General features: G+C 39.9%; 1 protein-coding gene across 1 annotated transcript; it reads right to left on the bottom strand.

Annotated features, from left to right (window-relative positions):
• Positions 1-13,726: 13,726 nt before the first annotated feature.
• LOC119040560 (olfactory receptor 5A2) lies at positions 13,727-14,686 on the bottom strand. The gene has a single exon (XM_037133585.2). The coding sequence runs from the start codon at positions 14,684-14,686 to the stop codon at positions 13,727-13,729; it is 960 nt and encodes a 319-aa protein (XP_036989480.2).
• Positions 14,687-18,759: the final 4,073 nt, after the last annotated feature.

Here is an 18,759-nt window from a genome sequence, read left to right as displayed (position 1 = left end):
GATGTGGACATCACATAAGCATTCAGGATGAAGATGTTTACTTCCCCTAGGCTCTGTGTCTTTGGCCATGCCTTCTACTAACCACTGCTACAAGAGAAGTACTTCCAACTAAAGGTTCTCTTAAATGTCTCCTTAGGGTCTGTTGTGTAGAAAGATGAGACAATTAACAGAAAGTAGCATTTTCAGTTAATTACTCTCTAGAGTGATGGATGGAAAAAACAAAGGAGAAATGCTCCCAGATGATTCCATCTGTCCACACTCTCCTGTGACCTCCATGACCTACTTGAATCAAGTCTCAACTTTCCTTTCTAGACTTTTCAGAATCATGACCTCAGGGAGGGACTCTCACCACAGGTGAGATTCTCTAAACTGGGCAACTTTGGTCATGGGAAGGAGAGTTATTAACAACCATGTCAGGACAATAAGCAGAATTGTCCCAAGCAAACCAGGCTGCATGGTCACCCAAAACTGAAGGTCTTATCAGAACAGTCATTCACTGTGGTTTTTTTGACTGTGTGCTCAGACTCTGGACAGACCTACTTGGGTTGAATTCTGACTTAATTACCTTTGATCCTTTTACTTAATCTCACTGTGCCTTGGTTACTTAGTAAAATGGAGGTGACAGATGACACAACTATCTAAAAGGGTGATAGTGAACTTAAATAAAATAATACCTGACTAGTGCTTGGAAGCACTTATTATTACTAATATTATCATTATTATAATTTCTCGAGTTTTCTGCTCATATTTTTACAAAACTGGGGTCATATTGTTATCTTCTCCAATTGGGATTGAATATTTGAGGGGTTCCTAGCAGTCTCTTAATAATGGTTCTTCTTGGCTTGGAAACATGTGGACTAAACAAGTTGTCTGTTTTCTACACACCCAATATGTGATGATGGAACACGGACAGGATAATGGGAATAAACACAGACCTTCAGAAAGTGAAAGAAGAGAAGACAGATGGCACTCACTGGTCTACAGCAATACCAAAATCCTACTAGGCACATACAAGGAATCCCCACACTGGGAGTGTGGACTGTTCTGTAATTAGGTACAGTTTCCATTCTTCCAGCCCATTATCTTATATCACATGTACTTCCACATTCTGTGAAGCCCTTACCTCAACATGTATCCTCCTCGGCCACATCTGAAGCTCATGAATTCTCCCAAAGTGTAGTGCAAGAGAGCTTCTCCAAGATGTAGTACATTAAAACTGTTGAAAAACCAAAGACAAAGAAAGAAAATCTAAAGCAACAAGTGAGAAAAATTCCTCACATACAAGAGAATCCACATAAGGCTGTGTATTTTGCAGCAGAGTCTTGGAGGTCAGGAGAGAGTGCAATGGTATCAGCAAGGTGATAAATGAAAAAAAAGCCAACCAAAAATGCTTTATCCAGAAGAGTTGTCCATCTGAAATGAAAAACAAATAAAAACTTACGCAAACAAGCAGAAGCTGAGTTAACACATCATCACCAGATCTGCCTTATGAGAATGCTGAAAGGAGTTCTTTGAGCTGAAATAGAAGCACACTAATTAGCCACATGAAAACAGATGAGAATATAAACACATTGATAAAAGTAAATATATTGACAAAATCAGAATAATGTAATAGTAGAATATTGTGATGTACCAACTACTTGAACTAGCACAAAGGTTAAAGGACAAATATTTTTAAATTATCTATAACTACAACAATTTGATAAGGAACACACAATATGAAAATAGGCATATTGTCATATCAAACCATAAAGTGGAGGGAGAGGGAATAAAAGGATATTTTAGTGTGATTGAAATTATAAGCATAAGGAGTCTGTTTTAACAATAAGATGTTTATGTAAGACACATGATACACACAAAACAAAAACCTACAGTATATATGCAAAAGATAAAGAGAAGAGAAACAATGTGTAACACTGTGGGAAGTCATCAATTAACAAAAAGACAGAAAGAGGAAGAAAAAAGCAAGGGAACTATAAAACAGCCAGTAAACAACAAGATGGCATTAGTAAGTCCTTAAATATCAATGATTACTTTTTAAAATTTTTGCAATCATTTCCCCCACTTTTTATTTTTTAATTTTTTAATATATTTTTATTATGCTTTTACAGTTGTCCCAGTTTATACCCCTTAGCCCCCATCTACCCAGGACTCCACTTCCCCTCAGGCAACCCCCAAACCATTGTTCATGGCCAAGGCTCATGCATATAAGCTCTTTAGCTACTTCATTTCTTATACCATAATTTACATCCCTATGGCTGTTCTGTAACTACATATTTGTACCTCTCAATCTCTTCACCTCTTCACCCAAGCCCACAAAACCCGCTTCAATCTGGCAACCTTTTTCTCAAAAAAGTTCCTTTAACATTTCATATAATAATGGTTTGGTGATGATGAACTTTAGATTTTTCCTGCCTGTGAAGCTCTCTATCTGCCCTTCCATTCTAAATGATAGCTTTTCTGGGTAGAGCCATCTTGGCTGTAGGTCCCTGTGTTTCATGACTTTGAATATTTCCTACTAATCCCTTCAAGCCTGAATAATGTATTTTGAGAAATTAGCTGATAGACTTAGGGGAATTCCCCTGTAGATAACTAACTGGGTGCACAAACTCAGGGGTTTCCCAGGTGGCACAGGCCAAAGTCAGCCCCTACCTGTGTTCTTCCCAGGGCCACCCTATCTGATCTGTAAAGCAATCTGGGATGGATGCTACTTGTGCCGGGCTTGGAAATTCCCAGGTGGGGCTAAGCTGTGAATCTAGGTTTGCTGGTGCTGGTGCTGGTGCTGGGCCTGGAGCCACTTAGCAAGCCATATAGGAGCTAGGGTCTGACTCAGGCCAGCTGTTGCTTGTTTGAGAAGATTTAGGAAGTTGTGATGCATGTGCCAAGACCAGCCATCCATAGGGAAAAGTCACTGTTAACCATTTGGGTATGCCAGTAAGCTGGGTGGGATGGAGTCTCAGGGGATATCCAGGGTGTGGTAAGCAGTGTTAGCCAGGTTAATGGAATCTCAAATATGGCACATACCTGCTAGCTCTGTGGCTCTGTGTGGGGAAATTTTGGAAAGGGGACAAATGGACTCTGTGCACCTTTCTTTCTGAGAGAAAGCTGTCTCCCATTTCCTGCCTTGATGACAGACATTTCAGTTCCTCCCTGTATCCACTGGTGCCTGCCAAACTGCTACCCTAGTGCTGGAACACAGTGGGAATATGTCTGAGTGAGTCTGTATGTGGATTCTTTAGAAGGAATTGATTGGACCTTCAGAAGTTTCTTCCACCGACTCAATCGCTGCCTGTTTTTACAGACAGGAGTTGTGGGTACCTCTGTCTCTGGCACTAGAACCCAGGGCTGGGGGACCTAGTGTGGAGCTGGGACTCCTCACCCCTAAGAGTTTTTATCCTTTCTGAGTTTTTATCCACCACTTGATGGTGTGGGACCAGCCTATTCCATGACTCTGCTCCTCCTACCAGTCTGGATGGATGTGGTTTCTTTAATTCCATAGCTGTCAGACTTCCCATTCAATTCAATTTCTGATGATTCTGGGTGACAGTTGTTCTATATTGTAGTTGTAATTGTGATGTGGTTTTGTGAGAAGGTGAGCTGTGTTTGCTGTGTGTGCTGCCATCTTGACCAGAAGTCAGAATGAGTTATCCTTCCTTGTGTTTTAATGTTTATATTTCCGTTTCTGTAACTGGAGGGAGGAGAGTGTGATAACGGGAGTACCAACTTCAAAGTACTAATTTCTTCATAGTGAGTATAGGCCAACATAATACTGTTCTACATTTTTTACGTCAATGTCATTTTATAAAATAATTGACAATACAGTTTTACAAAATACTATTCCTAAAGATCTACAATACAAGGAACACCAATATATCTATTATCTCTTTTAAAAATATACTGTCAAAAAAGAAATTAAAAAATACAAATATGCTATTATTTTATCTTTGAAATTACTTCATTTCCTTCCTCTTCATTTCCCACCACCAATGCAACCACACCTACCCAAGGAATATACTTTATAGCAGAGAAGATGCAGCAGTGAGCACAGGACCAAGAGACCTACTGATGCTCTCATACAGCACATCATGCAGAAGCTGTTTGGCTAATAGAGTGATGAAATGCACTGCTGAGGGGATAACTAAGGTGCCAAGTCTAAGAAGATAGCATGTGACAATGGGTATTTTCCAGAAAGCTATCATATATGTACTAAATCACAACCATTCTATGGTGCCTTATCCTACATAGGTCTACATGGGTCTGAGAACCAAAAGGTGGAAGTAGAGTATGTATACTTATCATCACTCCTATGTGCGATGACTCATTTGGTGATTTTGCACTTCCAGTCCCTATCATTCTGGTTATTGATTCATTTTTGTTATCTAGTAATTGAGTCAATCTACATAACATATTAAATTCCAGACAATGATCATCAACTGCTTCCATTTTTATCCTAAGTATTATTTTACTATTTATCAACTCTGGCTGCTATAACAAAATACCATAGACTGGGTCGTTTATATAATAAAAATTTATTTTCTCACAGTCCCTCAGGCTAGAAGTCTGAGATCAGAGTGCCAGCATAGTCATTCTGGTGCAAGTTCTCTTCCTGACTTGCAAATTTAAGAAGATTGAAATCATATCAAGTATCTTTTCTAACCACAATGATATAAAACTAAAATTCAACAAGAGAAAAGGTGGGAAAATTTTAAACATGTACAAACTAAACAAAACACTCCTGAACAACCAATATGTCAAAGGATAAACCTAAAGAGAATTATTTTTAAATCTTGAAACAAATGAAATAGAAACACAACACACCAAAACATATGGAATGATGTAAAAGCAGTTCTTAGAGGGAAGTTTATGGAGACGGTTGCATATATTAAGAAAAAGGAAAACCTCATTCAAACAACCTAAATTTACACCTCAAGGGACCAAAATAAAATAACAAATTCAAGCTCAAAATTAGCAGAAGGAACAAAATAACAAAGCTAAGAGAAGAAATAAATGAAAGAGAGGCTTTCAGCCAATATCGAGGCATTGGTAGAAACATTTCACTTCCTTGCACAACCAAAAGAAGGATAGCAAGCAATTTAAAAACAATAAACCACCAGAAATGCCAGAAAATGAAACTGCATGGAACTCTGATAACCAAGGAGTTAAAGAAACATTCGTCTAGACAAGTAGGAGGAGAGGAGAAATGGGAGACAGGCAGCCAAGTGGAGAGGACACATGGCAATGCAGTGGACCCTGCAGGTGAGGCGAAGCTAGCTGAACAGGAAACTAAAGGCTCAAAACTTCTAGCTATAAAGTACTGTGGGGGTTACAAGGGCAGGAGAAACTCCAAGTCTCACAGGAGAGTTCGTTGAAACATGAGGCTAGAGCCGAGCAAGCCAGGCACACTGTTTCCTCTCTGACCACTCCCCCACAGACAGCACCACAACCAGCAATTCACCTGCCCAGAGAATATCTAAGTCCCCACCTCCTTACAACTTAATAAGTGTGCCAAGACAAAGAAATATGGCCCAAATGAAAGAACAGAGCAAGACCTCAGAGAAAGAGCTAAGAGATGAGGAGATACCCAATCTACCTGATGTGGACTTCAAAACACTGATAATCAAGATACTCATAGAACTGAATGAGTTTGATCAAAAAATGAAAGAACAAATGAAGGCTACCCAAAGTAAAAAGAAGCAAAATATTCAGGGAACCAACAGGGACAGGAAGGAAACCAGGACTCAGATCAACAATTTGGAACAAAAGGAAGAAATAAATATCCAACTGGAACAGAATGAAGAAGCAAGAATTCAAAAGAAATGAAGAGAGGCTTAGGAACCTCTGGGACAACATTAAACATTCCAACATCTGAATCATAGGGATGTCAGAAGGAGTAGAGAAAGAGCAAGACATTGAAAACTTATTTGAACAAATAATGAAGGAAAACTGCCCAAATCTGGCAAAGGAAATAGACTTCCAGGAAGTCCAGGAAGCCCAGAGTGTCTCAAACAGATTGGACCCAAGGAGAAACACAAAAAGGCACATCATAATTAAGTTACCAGTGATTAAAGATAAAGAGAAAATCTTAAAAGAAGCAAAAGGAAAGGAAAGAATTACATACAAAGGTGTTCCCATAAAACTATCAGCTGATTTTTCAAAAGAAACCTTGCAGGCAAGAAGGGGCTGGAAAAAAGTATTCAAAGTCATGAAAGGCAAGGACCTACATCCAAGATTATTCCATCCAGCAAAGCTCTCATTTAGAATGGAAGGGCAGAGAAAGTGCTTCCAAGATAAGGTCAAGTTAAAGGAGTTCATCATCACAAAGCCCTCACATAAAATGTTAAAGGAACTTACCTAAAAAAAGAAGATGATCAAAAATATGGACTGTAGGACTTCGTACAAGATGAAGGTGTAGTAAAAACATTGTGCCTTCTTGCACAACCAAGTTTAAAAACAACAAAGTTTTAGCAACAAAAACACAGCCAAACCACAGAAAATTGAACTATATGGAAGTCTGACAACAACCAACCCTTCAGCCAAACCAGTAAGAGGGGCAGAGCCAGCAGCAGAGTGGGGTCGGGCAGGAAAGATCCACCAGACCAACCCAGGTGCGCGACCCAGGCAGGCAGGCAGCCGTGGATGGATCCCAGGTGTGGAGTAGCAGTGGGCGGACCCACTGAGGGCTGACCTCAGTCACACATTCACGCGCAGATAACCGGCGAAGGAGCGCCGGTTATAACAGTGAGAAGGACCACGTAGGCCCCAGCAGCGGGAACCAGCAGAGTCCCTCTCTGACCTCGCCCCCACATACTGTGTCACAAACCAGCGACCTGGGTGGCCACGCCCTGGTGAACAATTTAGGCTCCACTCCTCATACATAACAGGCACGAACAGAGCAAAACATTATGGCTCAAGAACAACTCAAAGCCCCAGAGCCCCTAACTCTAAGTGATGAGGAAATAGACAAAGTTTCAGATGCACAGTTCAAAACACTGGTGATCAGGATGCTCACAGAACTGGTTGATTATAGTCACAAATTAGAGGAACATATGAAGGCTAAACTAATTGAAATGAATGGAAATGCACAGGAAACCAATAGTAATGGAAAGGAAACTGGGACTCGAATCAAGGGAGTGGACCAGAAGAAAGAAAAAAATGACCAAACAGAAAAGGATGAAGAAACAAGAATTCAGAAAAATGAGGAGAGGTTTAGGAACCTCCAGGACATCTTTAAACCTTCCAACATCCAAATTATAGGGGAACAGAAGAGGAAGAAGAACAGCCACGAGTGGAACACTTATTTGAACAAATAATAAAGGAGAACTTCCCCAATCTGGCAAAGAAAATAGACTTCCAGGAAATCCAGGAAGCTCAGGGAGTCCTAAAGAAGTTGGACCCAAGAAGTAACACACCAAGGCACATCATAATTCCATTAGCCAAGATTAAAATGAAGGAGAGAATCCTAGAAGCAGCAAGAGATAAGGGGACAGTCACCTTCAAAGAAGTTCCCATCAGACTGTCAGCAGATTTCTCAAAAGAGACCTTACAGGCAAGAAGGGGCTGGAAAGAAGTATTCCAAGTCATGAAATCCAAAAACCTACAACCAAGATTGCTCTATCCAGCAAAGCTTTCATTTAGAATTGAAAGGTATGTAGAGAGCTTCACAAGTAAGAAAAATCTAAAGGAGTTCATCATCACCAAACCACTATTATATGAAATGTTAAAGCAACTTATTTAAGAAAAAGATTGCCAGATGGGAGAGGAGTGTGGGGGAATGGGTGAAGAGGTGAGGGGATTAAGAACTACAAATAGGTAGTTACAGCATAGCCTTGGGGATATAAAGTACAGTATAGGAAATGGAGTAGCCAAAGAACTTATATGCATGTGCCATGGCCATGAACAATGTTGTGGGGATGGCCTGAGGGAACAGGAGTTGCTGGATAAAGGAGGGCAAGGGGGATATATTAGGACAACTGTAATAGCATAATCAATAAAAAAACAATTAATAAAAAGTGGCCCCTTTGAGAGATTTCATCAATAGCTTTTCCTAACATTTACTTAGTGGACTTTATTTTAAAGTTCAACGTATTTGTACACCAGGAAAGTAAACTGAAGGGCTTCGCTTATCAAGACCGATACAGATATGATTACTCCCAGGAGACCAAGTATTTATTTATGCTTGGCTGGTGGTTTCTCACTTCCTCCAGATTCTGACATATTAACCAAAACTGTACTGGATCCACTCAATTCAAAAACTAGGTCCTGCACAGTCCTCTGCAGTTTGCTCAGATTTGCCTTTATAATTGAAACAAATCAGATAGTGTAGGCCCTTCAAAAAAACCCCACAGCTCTTTCCATGGGTATGTGTTCTCTCAACTTAAACGCTAATCAAATGAGTCAGAGGTCTCCAGTACCCACTTTATGCTGAAGGATATTACACAGCCTACATTCTTAGATCCTCTTTCAACAAATTTGCTTTTCGGGCTAAATGAGCTGCCAAGGAAGCAACCCCTTATAAAACTCAGACTTCAAGGGCAAAGATATGAAACTACAATATTCATAAATCTTCAGAATTCCTCCTGGAACTTCCTGGCCTTGACAGTCCTTAGGACAGAGCCCCCAATGATGCACCTAAGAGTTCTGAAAATCTTTACTCTCCTGCGACCCAGCTGCTTTTACTTTGTGCCAAGGTGTTCAGAAATGGCCAACAGATATCTCCACTTTGAGCCTTCGAGGGTAACCCACTCCATTAGTACTCTGGGATGAGCACATGGTCTTTTGTTAGTAATGATTGGTTTGCTCAGCATCCTTTAGAAATGCCCTAGCTGCGGAAGAAGAGAGCCTTAAATGCCATGAGTCTGCCCTGCCATATCTAAGAGAGAGATCAGAAGCACAACCTACAACAAAGGAGTAATTAAAGCCATGCAAGCTTTAATTGGAGCCCATAACTTCCCTCTTTGGTGGTAGAGACAGACCAATTCTGTTACTTGGTCTCTTACTTAGGCTCCAAGATATCCCTTTATGGTATTAATCTTTTGAGACACCGTGATGTCAAGGAATCCTCCTTTTACCCTGTAAGAATCATGAGGCCAGTGGAGGGATATCAACCTTCCAACCATGTTATCTAAACATAAATTATGTCACCAAAGCATAGGAACAATCACCAGAGACCCCAGTCTGGGAAAAACACCAGGAAGTAGCAAATACCTCCAACAATGCTGAGTCAGACTCTCTGCCATCAGGGAGTCTCAACTCTACCTTCTTATTCTGGCCAATTTGTTCTGTCATCGTTTTTTGGTTTTTTACTTTTAGATGGAGTTTCATGGATGGATCATGTTCAGAAATACCTTAAAGAAATTTAGACTAGGAAAGAAGAAATATAAATATCTCTCTTTTTTTCCCCAAGGCTCCAACTACATGGATTAAAGGATTACAAGATGGGAGGGGAAAATGAGAGGAGAAAATAATTGTAAGAAGAAGGGGAGAGACAAGGAGGAAAACAGGTAGAACTGGGCAAAGTGTGTAGGAAACTCTGAAAAAGTAAATATTATATTCAATCTCCCCAAGCTAAGAAAGAACCTTTTTACCTCCCTCTACCCCACTTGCTATCTTCTTTCCCTAAATATGCAAAAAAGAGAAGCAATTTTTGTTTTGTAGCCCAACACCAAAGAAGACTAAGCCTTTGGTGCTTCAGTTCTGGCTTTTTTTTTCTTTTCAAAGCAATTCACAAAATAACACTCCCTAAATTCTTTTATTATGTGCCACACCTAGTTTATAACTGGCCCAAGCCATGATTGCAAGAGCCTGCTATGGCAATCTCTTTACTTGTAGGTAAGAGGGGAATTTTGCTTCTGCCAGATCTGTAAGCGGAATCATACATAGGCTGTCAGCGTATGAGGAGAAGGGGAGAGAGAAGCATGAGAAGAGTAAGGGTGGAATCAAAAGAGAAAAGTCACACACAAACAGTTAGTTTACCTTGCCCCAGTTATTTAGATGTTCAGGGAAGGTCATAGTAGATCAAGTTGATGGGAGAATATGGGGATTCATGGTCTATATCTTTATATGCAAAATGGTCAGGCTCTTCCTGCTCAAATGCAGGTGAGGAAGACCCAAATCACTTATCTGGATGCAAGGAAGTGAAACAAACGAAAGTGTTTCTTCATTTGTGTGAATGATCACAGAATGGTCAAGCTCTAAGTCTATCTAGGTGTAAGACTGAAAACATGAAACTATTAATCTTTGGGAAAAAGTTAAAAATCTCATCAGAGCCCATGTAATGTACCAGTCTCTAATTCATGAGTATGTGAGTAAGTGTGTGTATAAACATAGGTACCTATCCCCAAAATTAGGGGACTGTAGGTGGTACATATGAACAATAACAAGTTTTTTAAAAACTCCTAAAACACCAATCCAAAAGAACCTATGCACCCCAATGTTCATAGCAGCACAATTTACAATAGCTGAGAGCTGGAAGCAACCTAGGTGCCCATCGGTAAATGAATGGATCAAAAAATTGTGGTACATATACACAATGGAATTCTATACAGCAGAAAGAAAGAAGGAGCTACTACCCTTTGCAACAGCTTGGATGGAACTGGAAAGCATTATGCTGAGTGAAATAAGCCAGGTGGTGAAAGACAAATACCATATGATCTCACCTTTAAGAGGAAGCTAAACAACAAAACAAACAAGCAAGCAAAATAAAACCAATGGCACTGAAATAGAGAACAGGGGAACAGTGACCAGAGGGGAGAGGGAAGGGAATTTCAGGGGTAAAAGGGGAAGGATTTACAGAAACTAGTATAAAGGACACATGGACAACAACTAAGGGGGGTGGAAATGGGAGAGAGGTGGGGAGCACTGGGGGGTGACCTTGGATGGGAGTAAAAGACAGAATACTGTACTTGAAAAATGATTTAAAAAATAATAAATAAATAAATACAGGAAAAAAACCTTCAAAAATTAAACTACAAAACCAGACCATGATAGATAAATGAAATATATGACAGAGGTGTTTTGAAGACAAAATATTTTCTAGACCAAAAGAAGGAAAATCTGTGAATCTGCAAATAATACAGTGATTAGAGGGGAAGACAGTCACAGAGTAGACCATGAATGCCCGGGAGAAAAAACTGGCTGCTCCCAGCCTCAGCTGGTGTGGGCTCTGTAGTTGGCTGCACTGAGTACTAATACACATTATCCACTCTGCTTTGATTCCCTTCTCTCCAAATAGACTTTAAATTGCAATTTGTCCTCTATGAGGTTTCCTCAGCAAAACAGAGGACTGTGCCACAGGTTCAGGCTTGGCAGTTTTGTTCCCCACTGAACACTAAAAGTGGCATCCTGGCACATGGAGCTGGCTATTCTGAGCTTGGAAACTTCAGCCCATCTGGAAGTCATTTTCAGAGGCTGCAAAGACAAGCACCACGCCCTGGGCTGTGGTAATTTTACTAAAGTGAATTCATCTCCAGTTCGCTAACCCTGCCTGGATGTACAGCTGTACCCTGTCTGGCTTCAGATATCTGTAAAACACCTGATTCTTTCAGTGCCAAAGACAGTCTGCTTACTGTGTATCTCTTTGTATGCCTCATAATAAATGCACTTATTTGGGCAGTTTTAACATGTGGCTTACTATAAACTCCACATCATTTTTTATTTATTCTAGCCTCATGATGAATGCCCATCTTACGCATTAAATTCAGTGATTATTAATAAATATGTGTTACTTTCTTATTGGTAGTTGGGCAAACTGCAAAAGTATGTTATATCTTCTCAATGCAAAAAAAATTTCATTACTGGCAAACATATATATTACCAAACAAGAAAAATTTTTATAAAGATCTTATATTCAGAATCTTTGTTCATCAAAAAAATGGAAATGATAATACATCAGTGATGACTGATTTTATATATTGCTTTGTTTTGTTCCAATGACTTTTGGCAGTAGGAGAATTTAAAATTAACTACCAAAGGTAAATTGAAGGATAGGACTTCAGTGAACTGGAGTATGGATAAAGATGAGTAAAGAGAAAAAATGGCTGTAAGGAAAAGAACAAGGTGTCCAGGTAGCTGATAGAGTTGGCAAAACGGTAGCATGTCCGTGTGAGGCCACTTCCTTTGCACTTGAGTTCTTTCTATTCCCCTAAGGACTGCTTCCTATGTGCAAAGGAAGTAGCACAGGTGAGAAGTACAGGTATGCTTTTTACTGAGATGACTACATCTCAGTTTGAGTTGACAGTCCAAAGCTACTTAATTTGTCTCTCGGTGCATTAACCTGGATTTCTCTTGATTTATTCAAAATTAACTAATACCAGACAATAAGCTAAGGCCCTTTTCATGCATATTCTCATTTAATTGTATGAGTTCTATGAGGTAGACACAATATTTATTCTCCCTTTCCAGGTGAGGAAAACAGCCCTTGTAAATAATTTACATAAGTTCACGCGTCTGCAACATGGCAGCAATGAGATGAATAATCACAGGTCTCATGACTTGAGAGCACAGTGAACTCTTAACCACTCTTTTCTGTAGTCTGCACATTCATTTTCCAATGCATGAAAGCCATTACGAAGGTCACATTCTCTATCAAACTAAGGAAGTGTTTTCTATCTCTTTGGCTCTGTGGTGATGAATCATTAAATAATAATAATAATAATATCACTTCTTTAGCATTTGCTATATACACAAACCACTATTCTAAGTGTTTACATATACTGACTTATTTAATTCTTCACAATAAGCCTATATTATTCGTATTTTACATGAAGAACTCAGGCACACAAACCCCAAATAACTTTCCCAAGGACTTATAGGCAGGTACTTATTCACTTATTTATGACGTACCTAAGAGAAGCCACATCTGAATCAATGTATTCCAGATTTCTACTGAGGCTTTTAAGACACACAACTTTTGAGAAAAGTCACACCTTTAAATTCCTTCACTAAGTTCTCTTCTAGCACTTACCACAAAACTGGTGGAAACAGAACCTTTCACCCCAAGTGAAGGTGTGTTCCTCCTCTCTAGCTCTCTAGGAAACTATTGAGTGCTTTTAGAAAGCTGTTCCTTTGGACTTAAATGATGATTCCCTGGTTTTGTTCAAATCATTACAGAGACCACTTTTTGTAGAGTTGATTGAATTAGCCATGAGGTTGTCCTATTTGTTTGGTCATGAAGGCCTTAATCAGAAATTTTCCATCTCTGTCCTGCTAATACAGCTAAAAAGCCAGTACCCTATGAGTCAGCAGACTCCTGACTGCCACGATTCTCAATGTGGGGAAGCTGCCTGCTCATGTGCTCTAAGAGAAGCAAACTAGAACCTCGTGAGAGAGGAAGGCAGCTGTTTCAGAAAAAGTGTCTCCCTCTTCAGGTTATCACGCTATGTATCCTTGTCTTACCTTAAGAATCACCACCCTGAATGCTGGACTAACATTTTTCCAATGTTTTTCTCCTACAGACACAAACTCTATTTTAATGTTTAGGTTGTTCAGTCTTTGCCATGGTAAAGCTGTGTGCTAAATTGATCATTTATCATCTTCAATCTATGCAGTTTGTTCTAGAAACCAAAAGTGGCCAAGTTGTTTTCCAATAACCAATAGGTAAACTGGTTAGGGGAATACTGGAAAAAGTCTGGCCAGAAAAAAATTATTGGGTAGATTGACTAGTCCAAAACCACTTGAAAGTCTGCACAACCGATCTAGCTCATACTTTATTGTAATCATTAAATCAGAGTCAGAAAAATGTATGCCTGTGAGAAAGCATGCAATACCTTTCCACAGCTCTCCTTACGGCATCTTTAATCTCCTTATTTCTAAGACTATAGATGATGGGGTTGGCCATAGGGATCACCAGAGCATAGAATATGGACACCACCTTGTCCTGGTTTAGGGAGTAGCTGGAACGGGGTCGCATGTACATGAAGAAACCAGAACCGTAGAAGAGGGTCACAGCAGTCAGGTGAGAAGCACAGGTGCGGAAGGCCTTGGTCCTGCCTTTGACAGCACTGGTCTTCAGGACAGCAGCAACAATGTTACCATAAGAGATGAGGATCACAAGGACAGACACCACTCCAGCAACTACACCCACAATGAAGGTCAGCACCTGGCTGGTGAAGGTATCAGAGCATGACAGAACCAAGACTGGGGGAAGGTCACAGAAGAAGTGGTTGATCAAGTTGGGCCCACAAAAATCATGCTGATAGATAGAGTACGTTTCAATGAAAGAGCAAAGGAATCCACCAACATAGGCCCCTGCCACCATCTTCAAACAGAGTGTGTAGGATATGAGGGCTGTGTAGAGCAAGGGGTTGCAGATGGCAGCATACCGGTCATATGCCATGGCTGCCAAAAGGAAGCATTCTGTCAGCCCCATTCCACAGAAAATGAAGTACTGTGTGGCACAGCCAACAAAGGAAATGGTTTGCTGCTCTGTGATGATGTCAGACAGCATCTTGGGAATTGTGGAAGACACATAGCAGAGATCTAGGAAGGACAGGTGACTGAGGAAGAAGTACATGGGCGTGTGGAGGTGGGAATCTATCCTGATGAGAGCAATGAGGCTCAGGTTCCAGGCTAGGGTCAGGAGGTAAATCCCAAGAAATAACACAAAAAGGAAAATCTTCATTTGAGGATGATCCGAAAATCCTAGGAGGATAAATTTTGTCACGGTTGTGTTATTTCTTCCTATGGCCATAGACCTGACTCCTGCATAAAGGAAAGAACTGATTACTTCCTGTGATCAGTTAGATTTTGTTTGCTGCTGTGTGAGAGGATATTTCCTGGAAGATTATATGAGCAGGCAACCCCAAAGTAACTGTTGTTCCAGGCACCTGCTAGGCAAAGTCTTCTCAGAGGGAGTTGGTCTGTGATAATCTCGTGGGACTATTTTAAACCTGTACATTATATATCCGGATGAGCAGAGAAGAATCAGTCTAATAGAGTAGAGAGCAATGGGGAGCCAGGAATCCGAGTTTTATCCACATTCCATTGCTAATTTTCTAGGGACAGTGGAAAAGTCACTTCAACTCATTGGATCCTCGTTTTCTCAACTGAAAAATGAAGGGGTTAAATCAGAGGAGTCTCAAGGTTCCCTTGGACTTGGGTTTCTTATGACTTTTTACACTTGTTGACTTGAAGATAAACCCAGATTAACAATAAAGTTAAGAATTTCTTCTGCTAATATATCTTAAGCATGAGAATCTAAAATAAGAGCTAAATACAAAAAGCTATATTATTTGACATATTCCATTCTGAGAAAGGAATTTCAACTCATAGTAAAACAATCCACCACTTTAGGTAGTAAAACCTAGAGAAATGTATATGTTTAGAACTAGACTTTTTTCCTAATTATATGACAACTCACTGCATTGAAAAGATCAAAATTTAGACTAAGCCCATCAGCACCACCATGGGATAGAAGGGCTAGGGACATACCTCCATGGGAGGAGAAGAGAAGCAACACCAAAGTTCACTGAAACTGGGTCAGCCATGGTGGTCTAGAACAGCAGAAATCAGTATTTCCTGAGCAAGAAAAAACGGGGAGGATTCATTAAATTCTTAAGAATACTATCTAAAAATAGGCAGGAGATCTTGTGGTAGTGAACACGCAATATGATATACAGATGGTGTACTCTAGAATTGTACACCTGAAACCTATATAATTTTGTTAACCAGTGTCACCCCAGTAAAGTCAATACAATTTTAAAAATTAGAAATAAATAGAAAAAAATAGGTAAGAAACAACTCTGATATCATCAGACCAGACCAGATTATTATTTTTAACACATGAGGTAAGCCTAGACACATTTTGCATTAAAAAAGACAGGCTGGTACTGATGATGTAAGATCAAAGTGGAAAAATAAAAATATAAATGGCTATAAAAAGGCAGATGCACCCTGGGGAAGACTCAATGGTAAAAATAAAGCCACTGTAATTTTCCTATTTTATGGAATTTGATTGTTTGTGTGTGTTTGCAACCATTTGCAATTATCCAATGGTGTTTCTCGGTCATTCTTCATATTAAAATCTCTTCTACACAAAGGGGTGTCAAGATCACTAACCATCAAGAAAATGCAAATCAAAACCATGAGATAACACTTCACACTTTTCAGGATGGTTATAGTTAAAAAGACAAAAGGTAAGTGTGGGCAAAGATGTAGACAAGAGAAAAAAAACCCTTGGGCACCGTTGGTGGAAATGTAAATTGGTACAGCCATCATGGAAAACAGTATGAAGTTTCCTCAGAAAATTAAAAACAAATTACCAAATAGCCCAGCAATCATATGGGTAAATATCCAAAGGAAATGAAATAGTCTTTCAAAGCACACTGACGTTTATTGCATTATTTACATATGAAAACAACCTAAATGTCCATAGAATGATGAATAGACAAAGAAAATGCGAGAGAGACAGACAGACAGATAGACAGATGATAGATAGATTATTATTCAGACATAAAAAAGAAGGAAATCTTTTTTCCCTCAATTTTTGTACCAACAGTGTCTGGCTTGGTGCCTGGCACATAGAAAACATTTAATAAAGTTTTGTTTAATGAAAAAATAAAAAAGAAGGGAATCTTTTCATTTACATTAGCATGGATGAACCTGGAGGACATCATGCAAAGTGAAGTAAGTCAGATGCAGAAAGACAAGTTCTGCATGATCTCACTTACATGTGAAATCTAAAATAAGAGTCAAATTCATAAAAGTAGAGAGTAGAATGTTGGTTGCCCAGGGCTGAGGGTGGGTTAGGGGGATGGAGAGACATTGGTTACAGGATACAAAGGTTCAGTTATTCAGAATAAATAAGCTTTGGAGATCTAATGGACAGCACGGTGCCAATAGTTAATATTACTGCATTGTATGCTAGGAGTTTTTTAAGAGGATACATCTTAAACTAAATCTCCTCACCACACGCACATGTTACACACACATGCATGAGACTGACTAAGTAGAGGTGATGCATAAGTTGTTTAGCTTTATTGTGATGATCTTTCCATGGCATATGTATGTGTGTAAAAACATTACTTTGTACACCGCACACATATACAATTTCTATATGTTAAAGTTATCTTAGTAACGTTGTTCAAATAAATATTGCCCTTAGCTTCGTGTTTTCTAAAAATGTTAAATCTCTCCCCAATCACCACCGCCTGGGCAGCCAAAACCAGGAAGAGCGGAAACGACTATGACATTATGACATAACTATGACATTAGTCCATTCACCCTACCCAAGAGGAAATAGCATGGGGCGGGTGTTTCCTACCTTAATGGACTCTTCCCCACCAGAGTGCAAACTACTCAGAGGCAGGCAGGGGGCTTTGCCTGTTCTGTTTATTGACCACTCCTGAGTCCCTAGCACTGTGCCTGGGACAAAGGCACAGAAAATATTTGTTGAATAAATGAATTTTTTCACTCCTTATCCACAGACCTTAGCAGAGTGTTTGGCTTATAATGGGTGCTCAATTATAATAATAAATAATATAATATATGATAGAATCACAACCACCTATTTAGGGCTTTTGAGTACCAGACACTGTTCTGAGGACTGGATTTATATCGATTCATTTCATCCTCCCTGGAGGTGGGCAGAGTTACTCTGCCTCTTTTATAGGTAAAACATGAAATAGGCTGTAACTGCATGGTTGTCATTTGTTGGATGAACGAGGTGGGAGGAAGGAGCTGGGACTTACTGAATTCCTTCAGGTAGAAGAGTCCTGAGATCTCCCGACACAGGAGAAGAATTATTGGTTTCTTTGGTCCAATAACATCTTTTGCATACATCAATTCACCTGCATTTCCCACCACTCCATGCCTGGTTTCTGGGTCACTTGTTATATTTTGACCTCATGCACGTAGTAATAGCTCCTCTCAGAATCCCTGCGCCTCTATTACCAAGCCTTCAAAGTGGCCTTTGGGAGTTCATTATTTTAATGGACAGGAATACCCACACTCTTCCTCCACTTGATTGCCCCTCACTCACTCCTGGGTCCAAAGGAAGAGCCCAGCCATCATTAGAGCAGAATGTCTAAGTGCTAATTGTTCTCTGGAGAGATGGGGAAAGGGACCCAGTACCCATCGCCAGAGTCTTATTCACAGGCCCCTTCCTCAGTTTCCTTGGAGGTTTCCCTGCTCTGAGTCCAGGAAGATTTCCTTTGCTTTGGTGGGCAGCCCTCTGCTTGAGGGGACCCTTCACTGGGAGTAAAACCTCTCACAGACAGACTAGTCCTCGTACTGAAATAAAGTGTTTAAAATGAGAGAGTTGGGTTCCAAAGCTGGCTCGGGCACTTTATCCACATAAACATGTACACACAGTTTTTAAACCTCTGAAGTGTTGATTTCTTCTGTTGTAAAACTGGTCTAATAACAGTCATATCTACCCCCAAATGTGACAATGAAATGAGGTGTCAATAGGAGGATTGTGGCACAGTGCCGTTCATTCAGGGATTCACTCAGGGAATGTTAACTAATAATGTTAACTCTGTCTCTAGAGTCATGGCCAAAAGCTCTTTCCTTCCTCTTTATTGTGACTAATTTTCATTGCAGTAAAAACAATTCCTTTACTCTTTATTATTTTAGGTGCTGACAGGACCTGAACTTGACACTGTGGGTGACTCAGTCAACCTCTCCCCGCTGCCACCACTGGGCCCGAGTACATCGGGCTAACTCTCCAAGGGCCCTTCAAGCCCTCAAGCTCTGAAATTTTGAGACCTTGATTTCCTGTTTCTGAAACTTTTTCTATGAGAATAAAAGTTCCCAAAAAGGAGT

The sequence above is a fragment of the Artibeus jamaicensis genome, unplaced genomic scaffold (genome assembly GCF_021234435.1).
Source record: "Artibeus jamaicensis isolate MK-2021 breed Jamaican fruit bat unplaced genomic scaffold, CSHL_Jam_final scaffold_614, whole genome shotgun sequence".
Classification (NCBI taxonomy): domain Eukaryota; kingdom Metazoa; phylum Chordata; class Mammalia; order Chiroptera; family Phyllostomidae; genus Artibeus; species Artibeus jamaicensis.
This window is presented reverse-complemented; position numbering and strand designations above follow the sequence as displayed.